The sequence below is a fragment of the Phycomyces blakesleeanus genome (assembly GCF_001638985.1).
Source record: "Phycomyces blakesleeanus NRRL 1555(-) unplaced genomic scaffold PHYBLscaffold_7, whole genome shotgun sequence".
Lineage (NCBI taxonomy): Eukaryota > Fungi > Mucoromycota > Mucoromycetes > Mucorales > Phycomycetaceae > Phycomyces > Phycomyces blakesleeanus.
In genome coordinates this window covers 1517177-1530625 of record NW_017265140.1, presented here as the reverse complement: position 1 = coordinate 1530625, position 13449 = coordinate 1517177, and the positions used below count along the sequence as shown (strand labels likewise).

General features: G+C 34.8%; 6 protein-coding genes across 6 annotated transcripts; 3 read left to right on the top strand and 3 right to left on the bottom strand.

Moving 5' to 3' along the window:
• Window positions 1-810: 810 nt before the first annotated feature.
• Window positions 811-1535, bottom strand: PHYBLDRAFT_166879 (hypothetical protein; the record flags this gene model as incomplete). The annotated part of the gene is made up of 4 exons (XM_018435511.1): window positions 811-993; window positions 1089-1222; window positions 1303-1399; window positions 1461-1535. 4 exons carry the CDS (start codon window positions 1533-1535, stop codon window positions 811-813), a joined length of 489 nt encoding a protein of 162 aa, XP_018293691.1.
• Window positions 1536-2378: 843 nt separating this feature from the next.
• On the bottom strand, window positions 2379-2878 carry PHYBLDRAFT_166878 (hypothetical protein; the record flags this gene model as incomplete). Its single annotated transcript, XM_018435510.1, has 2 exons — window positions 2379-2586; window positions 2736-2878. 2 exons carry the CDS (start codon window positions 2876-2878, stop codon window positions 2379-2381), a joined length of 351 nt encoding a protein of 116 aa, XP_018293690.1.
• A 277-nt stretch (window positions 2879-3155) lies between these two features.
• On the top strand, window positions 3156-4710 carry PHYBLDRAFT_186468 (hypothetical protein; the record flags this gene model as incomplete). The annotated part of the gene is made up of 2 exons (XM_018439250.1): window positions 3156-3438; window positions 3534-4710. The coding sequence occupies 2 exons, from the start codon at window positions 3156-3158 to the stop codon at window positions 4562-4564; spliced, it is 1314 nt and encodes a 437-aa protein (XP_018293689.1). The 3' UTR covers window positions 4565-4710.
• Window positions 4711-5403: 693 nt separating this feature from the next.
• On the top strand, window positions 5404-6312 carry PHYBLDRAFT_64554 (hypothetical protein; the record flags this gene model as incomplete). Its single annotated transcript, XM_018441314.1, has 1 exon — window positions 5404-6312. One exon carries the CDS (start codon window positions 5404-5406, stop codon window positions 6310-6312), a length of 909 nt encoding a protein of 302 aa, XP_018293688.1.
• Window positions 6313-6667: 355 nt separating this feature from the next.
• PHYBLDRAFT_155089 (hypothetical protein) lies at window positions 6668-7235 on the bottom strand (the record flags this gene model as incomplete). The annotated part of the gene is made up of 4 exons (XM_018433382.1): window positions 6668-6722; window positions 6801-6865; window positions 6965-7090; window positions 7227-7235. The coding sequence occupies 4 exons, from the start codon at window positions 7233-7235 to the stop codon at window positions 6668-6670; spliced, it is 255 nt and encodes an 84-aa protein (XP_018293687.1).
• A 216-nt stretch (window positions 7236-7451) lies between these two features.
• On the top strand, window positions 7452-10177 carry PHYBLDRAFT_77768 (hypothetical protein; the record flags this gene model as incomplete). Its single annotated transcript, XM_018443296.1, has 10 exons — window positions 7452-7637; window positions 7745-7803; window positions 7934-8132; window positions 8244-8364; window positions 8486-8594; window positions 8680-8878; window positions 9064-9125; window positions 9260-9437; window positions 9613-9786; window positions 9942-10177. Exons 1-10 carry the CDS (start codon window positions 7499-7501, stop codon window positions 10175-10177), a joined length of 1476 nt encoding a protein of 491 aa, XP_018293686.1. The 5' UTR covers window positions 7452-7498.
• Between the last annotated feature and the right edge of the window lie 3272 nt (window positions 10178-13449).

Genomic DNA, 13449 nt, shown 5'->3' with positions numbered 1-13449 from the left:
TCATCCAATAATGGCTGAAATGACGTTTTTTTTTACAGAGAATGTTCAAAGATCTATTAAGAGGAAGCCAGCTAGCTTTGTGCCAAGAAAATCCTATGGTAAGTTTCATGTGTGTGTGTACAAATTATGGATCCTGTGGTGACACTTTAAAATGTTGTGTAGCATCAGCAGCAGCAGAAGGCTCGACAGTTTCAAATGAGATTGTGAGCGCATATAAACTTACAATAGAAAAGCAAGCTTCAGATATCAAGAGTCTTGAAGAAAAAGTTTCTGAGCTTACAATGGCTTTGAATACTATGGTATAGTAAAAAAAAAAAGATACGTTGGAAATTATTATTTTTAACTTGATACTATTTCTTTTTCGTTGATATATATATGTATAATTGATGATATGATACGTGTATCACGCATTAGAAATCTGAAGAAGCTTCACTTAAAGAAAAAGTGTCCAAACTTGAGGATAACCTGGCTACTGAGAAGCTAAAGAGTGAAACAGTCGAGAAAGAGCAAGAGGATCTTTTGGTGTGCATGGGTAAGAGTTTTACTGGTAAAGATTACTAGTATCTTTTTGGTTTAATTTTACCTGTTTAATTTATTAGGTGAACAAGATCTTGATATCAAGAAGTACAGGAAGAGGTTGAGAGATCTCAACCAGGATGTTACAGATAGCGAGGACGAGGGCGATGAATAAACCCGTTCCTTTTTGTCTCAAGATAGACAAAGAGGTAATAAAATAATAAAATAATAATAATAAAAATACGGATACCAAACCAATAAAGTGTTTTTGAAATGTTGGTTTATTTGGTCAAATTAGATGCGATAATCCCTAAATTTAGAGTATATATCGTCCTTTGCCCAGAAAGATACTGGATTGATTTGAATTGAGGAAGAAGTTTCTCCTACAAAAGGCCTTCTTTCATCTACATCTTGAGCCCCGAGATTTTCTTTTGTGGTAAGTGTACGCTTGGCCGGAAGTGTTTGCCAATGAACAACCTAATAGGAGAAGAAAGATAAGGAGAATGAATAAAGTCAGGATATCTTGACTGATGAATTGCATGTATGCGTGTATGTGTGTATTATAAGCTTACCTGACCATGGGAATTCAACTGAGCAAAATCTGAAAATGGAATCTGAAGCTCACTTTGCTGCCATCGATCGTATATTGCTCTCTTTACAGGGTCTCCGACCACATCATATGCAGCCTTTATTTCCTTGTATTTATCTATTTAATGATACATTAACATATTACCATATTTATATACATTTTTGTGTGTGCTTATGGACAGTACTATATCTACTAACAGGCAATGTCTTCTGCGTCTTTTGAATCGTGTATTGATAATTTATCAGGGTGGTACATGAGTGCCAGTCGTCGATACTCTACTCGAATTTGTTCATTCTACCCTAATCACTTGAATGAGTCTTGAATGACACACAATCAGCAACATAAAGAAACTTACTGTAGAAGTCGACACACACCCTAGCACCTTATAAAAATCTACTTCTTTGGAATGAGCGTCAAAAAATGGTTGCATAATGAATAAAGAAATAAATTAATTTGGTAAACTGAGGCCGTGGGAAAATACTAACCGTCACCGATTTTTTTTTTTTAAAAAAAAGACATTGCTTTTGAGTGCCTGCATTTCTCCTGTGCTAATGTACTATTTCAAAAAAAAATGCTATTAGATAAAATATTGTCATATCATTATATATATATATATATATATATCTAAAACAACGAACAGTGAACAGATGTATGGGTATGATTTGATTAAAGGAAGAAATAATGCAATAAAAATAAAATAAAATAAAAAGTAAGCTAGTTGGTAGAAAGTTCTGTTATTTATAAAGACTTCTTTATATAATATAAAACGTACTAAACAAGTATAAGCTACCCGAAACAAAAATGCAAACTCAAAATAATTAGTCGCAATATCCATATTGTTTATTTGAAAGTCTGCATTTTGTTAAGGACTAATAATTAATCTCTTGGATAAGATGGTTAAATTTATATATCATAATAGACTTGGATACCCAAAAGGACCTTTTGGAATTAATTGCCATTAAATTAGTCTATTATTCTTTAATATGTATATTTATATGTGTATGTATATGTGCGTATTATGGCTATATAATTATTAATGTACCGAGCCTTTTTATAAACTCTTTAAATTGTAAGCATTAAGTTGCATAAGGTATCTGGTAAATAAATAAATAGCAATACGAAGACTAAAATGATGAAAAGAAGCCACCTCGATTATCGAGCCTTTGCTTTAACCAACCCAGCCTATGCTACCTTCAAATACTCTCGGCTCGGACCAAGACGGTATGATTTCTAGCATCAAACCAAGAAATATGTTCACATGAACGTACTTATTTCATTTCAATCTCAAATTCTCATATTGATATATGTTCCTTTTTGAAATATAAAGTTGGAATACAGTTAAGCTACAGTATCTACTCCATAAAGGAACATTAAAGAGAGGTTCATCCTGACGTTCGCTTGATATTATTGAATTGCTTTTTGTGCGTATTGTCGCAAAAGGAAAGGCTTGGAATTCATAAAAGCCTGGATAAATCAAATTCCTACAAGCGGTTAAGACATAGCCTATAATAGCCAACAATGGTTACTCAATTCTCATTTCTCAAAAGAGGATGGTCTGATCACAGTTTACTCTTTTTTCTTCTTCTTCTTCGCTTTCTCTCTAGATCCATTACATGTAAAGCTGTCTTACTGCAGTTTATTAGACAGGCATGCCCTTTGACCTTTATATAACAAACCGAACGGTTTATAAAACAGTTTCAATGCAATATTTTGCCAATTGACTCTACCAAAACTGTCAATTCGAGTATTGACGTCAATTGGCCAATCTGACATGATAATCAATCAAGTCTAGACAGCATGACGAAAGACAGAGTGATCCTAATTTGTATAGGATTGAATCGGAGAGAAGTGACAAGAAAGTAAGCCGGGAAGTGAAATGATGACGGTTAGACTATGGTGAGCCCTATCCAAGCGTACGCATCGGCTTATTGATATCATGATGATGACAGGCTTCGAAAAGGTATCAAAAATCAAAATGCTTAAATACTCGCTTCTCGAGACCAATTCAAATGCAATTCAATACACTTCATCCTCTTGTACATTCAACATCATGTCCGCATATGAAAACAGACTCCCCAGACCTCTTACTCCCCCCGAAGACCATTCTCTTAAGGGTGTGAGCCCTACTGCAACACAACCAACATCAATCTTCTCCAACGACCAGCGTAGAGCAAGTCCTCCATCTGTACCTTCCCATGGAATCGCCAACACTGCCAACCCTTATCCAAACACAACCAAGGCCGACATGGTATTCAATGAGCCCATGGGGGAACGCACTCGTAAGGATGGCATGAACCCTTTTAGCTCTGAGCAAGACAGAACCCACAATACTCGTGAGTAAACAAAATAAGATATCATATAATCATACGATATTATATATGTATACATATAATTCTGTTTCCATCCCACATACTGATGCATTTGATAGGCATTCGTAACACCCAGCCCACACACCAGGGAGCTCCTTATGGCACCAATACGCACGAAAACATCTTGAACCGCGATATCGGCATGAACCATGAAATGAAGAAGAACCATGACTTGAACATGAACCATGACTTGAACATGAACCATGACTTGAACATGAACCATGACTTGAACATGAACCATGACTTGAACATGAACCATGACTTGAACATGAACCATGATATGAACATGAACAATGACTTGAACGTAAACAAGAACCACGATTTGAACATGAACCGTAGCTCCCGTGGTACCCACAACAGACTTAATAACACATCCACTGACAACAACCGCAATGAAGTTGTGAGCAATATCGAACGTGAGATTTGGACCATCCTCAAGTGGGACAATCCTACCCGTTCCGGCGTAATTCTTGCCTTGTTGGTTAGCAGTATCGTTGTCACCCGCCACTACTCCCTTTTGCAAATCTCGGCCGGTATACTGACTCTGGCAATAGCGATTAACTTTGCATATGTAACCACCATGGTACAAGGCCAGAAAGTGTTTTACGATGGCAAGACTTCTCACCCCTACAGCAATGTGATTAATGATGACAACCTGACTTCTATGAACCGCAGCCGAGTCCACCATTTTAGTACCCTGATGGTCGATCTGGCCGAGACCATTATCCGTGGCTTGAGTAAGATCATTCTGATCGAGGACAGCAAGAGAAGTCTCAAGTGGCTCGCCATCTTTTACTTGACCTGGACTGCCTCTGCTTACATCTCTACTATGACTATTATCCTGACCTTTATCATCTCTGCATTTATCTTCCCCCGTTTGTACATGAGCAACAAGGACGTTCTTGACCACCATTTTAACCGTGGCGAGCAGCTCCTCAAGACAAAGCTTGAACGTACTCAGAACATGGCTGCCGAAGGTGTGAGTGATGCTTACTCCAAGACCAGAGCCTATGTTGCCCAGATCGGTACTACTGGTACTGATGCCGCCAATACCTTTAATAAGGAAGCTGTCACCTTGAAAGAGGACTAAATAGTACATCGACACTGTGTAATACTTTTTCATACTTTTAGCTTTATCCCCTGTAACTATTCTCTGTAAAAAGAACCCAAAATTGAATGATCGACTATCAACATATGATAGATCGTTTGAAATAAACATGATACTTTGTAAATACCAAAATAATAATTTCAACATCAATGGTAAAAAAAAACAATATGTGAAATATTAGACAAATGCTTGAATGCGATGAGTATAGCATATTTGTCCCAATAGTATTTAGCATATTTATTTATGTACATAAAATAGTACTCGTTAATTCTACTCTTTAGATAAGTTGTGTACCGTATTAATGGTTTTTGTCTTACAAGATAATTTCTACTTTTATTAACTAGATATTATTTTCATATTGCTCTTATTCATTTCATTAGTAGGACAAGGCAAATATATATATATCTTACAGTTGATAAAATACACTACCCCACATACGTCAGATCATAATATATCAACTGGTTAGCCAGTCTATCATTTCACTCTCGAGAGGCGAGCCTGTTTAATGATCAGAATGCTTCTTTAACGCCGTGATATGGTGCCCTTCAAAGCATTAATTGTCCGCTACCTCGTGGGTAGTATTAAAAAAAAATTCTTTAGCTATTAGTAGATCATTATATATATATATAATATACATATATGTTTTTGGAATAGATCTCTTTATGTAACGTAATTTATTCAATGTACATCTTGTTTTCCTATTTTCCTCTGCTTTGAATAATAATAATAACAACAATAGTAACAATATTGAACTTTTATTTTTATTTTTATTTTTTATTTTTTATTTTCAAATTTACCATTAGCCACTTGTCACACTCATCATGGCACGACCGGCATCCCCAGACACCCGATCTTCAGCAAGTGCAACAGATTGCATGGCAAGCACCATTAGCACCACAGCAACCACAACAACCATTGTAGCCGGGATTACTGGAGCTGAAGTTGGAGGTTTTACCGAGTTCAAACTCGATCCATTTCTTGTTTCAGAAGCCAGCGCCGCACCTGCTCCTCACCGTCTTCGAGAAGCAAGACGATCATTTGTTCTTTATCTTCAACCAAGTCCAAACACCCCGCTACAGAAATCGCTCACTAAATTTCAGGAACACTCTTGTAGAGCGCTTGGTCCTAACCACGCCCACAATACCCCACCCCACATCCCACTCTTGAGCCGAGTCGACATTGAGCGTGGACCAGATTTTGCAACCAAATGGCAAGCTGTGGATAATTTTGTAAAAATCATTGATGAAGAAATGGCACGCTATCGAAATATGTTGTCACCCCCTCAGTTTGCGGGGTATGATATCCCAGAAAGGCCTTCTCGATCATTGATGATGCGCTTACTATCTGGATCAGGCTGGCATAAATTGCTTGGAGCTATTGAGCATCGCATGCAAGGCAAATGTGAGGCCCAGCCAATGGATCGACTCCTTTTGGCCTACAACGTGCTAAAGTCGATATCCCGCCCCACCTTGCACAGGTTGCGTGAGATGGCAAAAGAAGACATTGATGTTGACAATTGGGTTCTCACTGGTGGAGACTGGCAAGTGTGTCTTTATGAAATCATGGTAGAGAGTGGTGTCCTTGGTGTCCAGCACCAAATGTCTCAGATCCGTACATGGAGACTTGGTACACCTCACGAAAAAAACTCAATTTGCCTTGTACCGACATCTCTTCGTGTAAAATTCTCGGTTTTCATGGCTCGATACATGCCTCAGGATCACACATTCTAGTAGTACCTTATTTTATATCATAATTATCCACCCACCCATACACACCCTTAATTCACACTTATTCTTATGTCTACGCAAAACATTATGTATTACCATTTCTTTTCCACGCCTCTACATTCTTAGTAAAACTTAGATCCATAGCGTTTTATCAAATCGTCTCAATATTCATTCATATTTTCTCTTCTTCTATTATTTACACAGTTGCTACCGTCAAAACTTTTGCAGGATAGATTACACAACCAATGCATCCAGAGTGATGGATTTCTTATTGTCGTACAGCACATACAAACACACATACACACACTGAGTGAAAACTGATAGGGTAATCTTCACAGTATTCAAATTTATGACTTGTTTACTCCATTGGTGCATCTTCTTCCACACCACTGATGTACAGCACATTGTTGCATCTACAAATAAATTCAAAAAGAAAAATGGTTTAAGAAAAAACACGCACACACCAGAGCAAACCATATTGTTATTATTACCTGATGAGAACTTCGCCTAAGATTCCTACAGAGACGCCATCCTGGAATTCTTCAGTGTTTGCAAGCTAGAATGATGTACACAATTAGATTAGTTTCTATAATCACGATCTTTTTATTTATTTATTCTCATTTCATAAATAAATAAATAAATAAATAAAAGTTACCTGAAGATTCATGTAGGCATCAACAGAGATAAGATATCCCTTGTACTCTCCACCCCACTTAAGCTTTACAAGAACAGTCTTGCCAGTCAACTCATTGAGGAAAGGCTTGGGGTTCACAGGAACAAACTAAAGAAACCAAGGCGTTAGCTTTTTAATAATAATAATAATAATAATAATAATAAGAGTAAGAATATAACTATTATATTTATAATTTATATTAAGCCTTTGAGTGGTTAGTATTGTATTGATTCGAATGACTTACGGCGGCCATGATGATAGGTGAACAGAGATGACTATAATGAACCACGCTTTCGCAGTTATTATAATATATTATTATTATTTATTTTAATTTTTAATTTTTAATTTTTTTTAAAAAAAAAATTCACGTAGGCAAATGCAACCTAAAAAAAAATGATAGTGCGTGTGTGAGAAAGTGAGAGAGAAAGGAGAGCTTTCACACAAAAAACGAGTCACGATTCTTTGCTTGGATTCCATTTTCAGTTTTTCTTTCTCATTGATTTGTACTCGATTGTAATGGAATTCTATAAGCACGCAGCGACGATTCTCGAGAAACTTGGTCTTCATCAGGGTACCATCAAGGGCCTGGTGATCGGCGATCCTAAAGTTCGAGACAAGAAAAAGATGTACGCTCTTGTGTGCGAGACTCTAAAATGTTAGTAGAATAATTTATGTACACATTGTGTAGATCGATCACAACAATAATTATTTTATTATCTTGAAAAAAAAAACTCTTCTTCTAATTCTTAACTCCAATTTTAGACAAACAGGTGCTAAATGAGATTATTGAGGCATCAGATATATTGAAACTTGAGAAAAAGGTACTAATATAAAAAAATTAAGAAAAATAATACACAAAGTTTGAATAATATAAATTAGAAGGAATCTTAATAATACTAATAATACTAATACTAATACTAATACTAATAATCATAATAATATTTGCTGTAGTTGACACCAACACTTGCTCTTGTATTGATACACGATCTCCTGTTTACCAAACGTGGTATTCCTGTGCCAATTACAGTCCCGTTAAAGAAATGTGTTCAGAAACACCAAGCACGGCTCAAGGCTGAATTGGCAAAGATCAAGATTAAACGCAAGGCATCTACTAATGCGGATCTTGTGAGCCAAAAGGTCAAGGATGCAGGTGTGTGCAGCACAAAATATGTGATTTATGTATTATCAGATTGATCAAAGATCTAAGATAAAGTAAATGTGGCATGACATTCTCTAAATTCTCTAAATTCTATAATCTCAGTTCATATTCCTCGCTATGCCCGCGTTAATACACACAAGACAACAATGGAAAAGGCAATTAAAGCGTTCGAAAAGGAAGGTTATACGTACATTGATACTCCTGATGACTTACGCACATTGGAGTAAGTAACACAAGAAAAATAGATATTCTTTTTTGGAAATTTATTATTCCTGCTGTACTTGGGTGCTCTGATCAAGTTAAATTTTTTTAATGAACTTTTGTATTATTGTTATTATTATCAGACCAAAGACCTTTTGTAGAGATCTTCATCTGAATGACTTACTGGTTATGTCGCCCAAGACAGATTTACACATACATCCTCTTTATGTTTCTGGCCAGATTATTCTTCAAGTAAATATTATTATAATAATATTAATGTTGGCTTGGCTTGGCAAAAGTTCAAAACTTTTAATTCAATTTTTTTCCGCACCTAAAGGACAAGGCTTCTTGTTTTCCTGCTCATGTATGTCAGGCCACGCCTGGTGCTCACGCTATTGATGCATGTGCTGCCCCAGGAAACAAGACGTCCCATTTGTCTGCATTGATGAAGAACACTGGTCAGATCTGGGCCTTTGATTTAGATTCTCGTCGCTTAGATCTCTTGAAACGACTCACAACAAAGGCCGGTTGCAAAAGTAAGTTTTATTTATTATTATTATTATTATTTCCCTATTTTCTTTTTTAATCTTTGAATTTTTTTTTTATTATTATTTTTGATCGTTGTACTTTATTAGTTAAATGAAATAATATATATCTTGTTGATCTTTAAATTGATCTTTTTAATTTTTTCTTTTTTGTCTATTTTTGTACTTTTGTGTAGATATCACGCCTGTGCATGGATCGTTTTTGGAAACTGATCCGAAAGATCCCAAGTTTGCAAATGTGAGTAACCCATCGAAAATAACAATGTTTTTTTTTTCTAAAGCAATAATACAATGCTTCGATAGAACGAATTGAAATGAAATCGAATGAAGTGGAATGGTTATTGAACTTCATTTGTACTACATTTCTGTTAGGTCGAGTACCTATTGCTAGATCCCTCTTGTTCTGGCTCAGGAATCATCAGTAGATTGGATCATCTAGTTGACGATGAAGATGAGCAAGAAGATAACGAGGCAGCTGAACAGAGCCGCGAAGATAGATTAACTAATTTATCCGAATTTCAGACATCTATTATTCAACATGCACTCAAATGTAAGTCACCTGGTGATTGATGGTGGGAGGGTGAGGGGAGGTTTTATTATTTTATTTTTTTAAGGTTAAATCAGGATACCTAGAAAAGGCAAATAAAATATATATATAAAAAAGAGACCCTGTACTAAAATACCGGGATAAATGTAATGAAAATGCATATCACATGATTTCACAGTCCCAAAGGCAAAGAGAGTAGTCTATTCTACGTGCTCTATCCATGCCCAGGAAAACGAACGCGTCGTGAAAGAAGTACTGGAGAGTAATCCCGAGTTTGAGCTTGCTTCGCGAGACACAGTTTTGCCAACCTGGGAGAGACGAGGCATCCCGGAGGAAATGGATGGAAACACAGGTACAGACTATAAACAAGTTGAAGTATAAACCTTGATATGTTATCTTGATCTTTTTATTTTTTATTATATTTTATTTTCTTTTATTTTATTTCTCTAACGATCGTTGTATAAACTTGATGAACTAACGCGTTTGCTCTCTGATTGTCCGCTCTAGGTCGTGCAGATGCTGTAGTAAGAACTATCCCAGCTGAGGACTTGACCAATGGTTTCTTTGTTGCATGCTTTGTACGAAAATCCGGAGAAAAGCGCGCTCTTGAGGAGGCTGCGATTGAATCTGCGCCAAAGGCCAAGAAGAACAAGAACAAGAAGAAGAACAAGAAGAAGAACACGCCCAAGAAGGCATTGGAAGAAGTACTCGAGGTTACAAACTTATCGGAAACAGAAGAATAATTTAGACTTTCAAAACACATTACTTGACTTTATTAACCACATATCATCATTATCATCACCATTTCTTAATAGAAAAAAGGGGTAGATTTCTTATTGAATAGCAAATACATATCATCAAGATCTTTTTTAGATAATAAAAAATAAGCTCTTGAATACACGCACAATGTTAGCTTGTGACATAAATATGAGTAGAGAGTAGAGCAAGTGACCAACTCTCAAGTGGGCTAAAGAGTACAATCGATATGAATAATATATGTAAATTGTAAATATACAATTATAAGGAAATCTGATTGCTATTGTGAAGAGAGTATAATATTAGTGCTCACACTAGCAAAATAAAAATAAAAATAAAAATAAAATAAAGACACGCCACGATTTTAGATAAGGATCACAAAACAGTGTTGCTATAGATTTTATAGGAATTAAGATCCGGATAACTGGTACAAGAAGCTGTTGGTCATACTATCCTTTCAAGATGAAACTAAACCGGAAAAATAATAATATCATTGTCCACTGCCAAATAAATCTGCCTTATTATGGAGACTCTTTTTTTAAATAATAATAAAAAAATAATAATAATAGTATCCCATACTCACACACACTCACACAGACTTACACAGACTTATAATAGTATACTATGTACCTTCTTTATAGATCCTCTTTGTAGATCAAGATTATGAATTTAATATCTAAACAATAAAGATTCAAATTTGAGCTCAATTCATGATCCAAGAAAGATCTGATAAACCGCCACTATTCCCCAGCTCACTCCGCCTTTTTATGAACAAATATCGACAATAAAGATATTGAAAAATAAAATATGACAAAAGGATTATTAATTATTATTAATTATTGTTGTTGTTTTCATTATCAAAAAAAAATACTCGGAGTTTGGGTCTTAAGGGAAAATGAACCCCAATATTCAATTAACAAGGTTTGCTATATTTTTTTTTGTTTTTTCAAGACCGAGTTTCCCACTTTTCCCTCTGTACAACAAGCGTAGATGGTGCTGCTATTCCTATTATCCTTATTACTTCTACAAGCTTGCAAAACAATGTGCGGAAAAATCATTTATGGTCTTTATCTAGTAAAGTTAAAGTATTTTTTTTTTTAGTATTTTTATTATTCACTATATAGAGAAAGAAAAAGGAGAGAGAGAGGGGTCCATTGATCTTACCAAATAGAGCTAAATAAACACAATTTAGCTATATATAATATATATATATATATATATATACACAAGAGCACACAAAACAATACACAAAATGACACACTGACACAGGAGGCGAAAAGGAAAGAAGTAATAAAGAGGAAAGAAAGCAAACAAAACCAAAAAAAAAACAGAAAAAAAAGATAGAGAAAAACAAAGATAGAAAAAGGAGGAGAAGGAGATAGGAAGATTAATGAATTTTTTTGTTGAGCTGATACTAAGCGTCTTACTGAATATCGGTATAAGCAGTAGATTAAGTATCCAACGAAAATTGAAGGAAAATCTGAACATAGTAATAAGAATAAGAATATTGATCTATATAGATTATAATTTTTACTATTATATTCCATTTTAAAAAGCGCTACTTTAACTTGATCTTTTAGATTGTTGTCCTGGCCACCTCCTCCATATTTTTTTCGTATTTTTTTTTCTTGTTGTTTCTGTTGCTATTTTGTACCTTTGATAGCGCCACAGCCTGTGTTAGAAATTTAATACTAAAATGATATATATAAAAAAAATCATCATATATTTGATACAAATACAAATACAAATGCAAATACAAACAGTATCTCAAATGGAGGACAGACTTAATACATAATTCATGTATAGAATTCCAGTTAAGCGATACTGTCCATAATTAATGAATTGCATCGCATTGACGATTTCTAATCCTTTTTATCATTTGGTATAGTAATATTAATGAATGATTAAGGTCTGATCGTATATTTGTGGGTATTCTTTATTTTTTATTTAATGTATATAAAATATTATTATTAATATTTGGTTTGCAGTTGTCGCCGCCACGAACTACCGCGGATTAGTGCTAGTATCGAAGCAGTTGGAACGATGCCGTCAAAATATTTTCACCGTAAGATGATCTCTTTACGGCAAAAGGTGTAACACCTTTCTTTACCGATTGAGTGAAAGTAGTTACTACAATCACACTGGCTAAACTGAAAAAAAAAATATAAAATAATAATAAAATATAAAAAAGCTTGAGCTTTTGTGTTCTTCTATGATTTCTCTTTTTTGCCCAATACGGAATTAAACACGGGAAATAGGTTGTACTTTGGCGTTAAATGAACCTTTTTATTAGTATGTTATATTATATTTACTGTGCAGATTGGAAGGAATATATCCTGATGTTTTTGATTTTTTTTGATTCGATTATTGTTATTTAATATTATCTAGAAAGGAAGGAACACTTGCAATAAAAATATATATTTGAAAGGCGTACAAGAAGAAGAAAGAGAGGGGGGAAATTTAGAACAAAGCCGATTATTCATACTACATTTAGTTGCCTAGCAATTTTTTTTTATATATTTTATATTATTTTAGGGTTGATTGATTATCTTAATGTACACAATGTTATCAGATCTTTCCAAATCCGGTCAAGATCCAGAACCACACAGCTTTAAAAAGTAAAATAATAAATGGTGATCCCTGTTTAATAAATATACCAAAAACAGATAATCGGACATTATACGACAATAGCATTGTGCGTACTTGATCCTCTCCCCTTTGAAATGAATAAGTAAAAAAAAAAAAGTAGTATGTGTATTGCGGAGAGGTTCTTGATCGGAGAGGGGTTTGGTGGAGAAGGTTGGTAACTGATTGGCCTTGTCGGATATCAATCCACTGATCTGATAACTCAGCGTAACCATCCTGTGTCTAGGCAGGGTAACAACAGCCAAGTATAACAAAGAGAAAGAAAAAAAAAGAAAAAACCTGGTAATAACTCAGGCCATTCTGTCGAATCAAATAGAGATTAGAATCAACCCAAATACAGAGTTTTTTTTTTTTTTTTAAAAAAAAAATCCTATAGAAAAAAATTAGCTTCATGTGAATCTGTTAAACCTCTTTGGAAAACAATAAACCAAGAAAATAATCATGCAAATAAAAAACAGCCAATAATAATTGTAATTACATTAACTGTATACTACACTACACATTCAATTGATCAAGATCTTGTCAAATGATTCATCGTATTGTGAGCCAGCAGAAATGAGTACAAACTATGTGAGATGAATACAGCCAAGGAAACGGAAAGAGAAATGTAGGC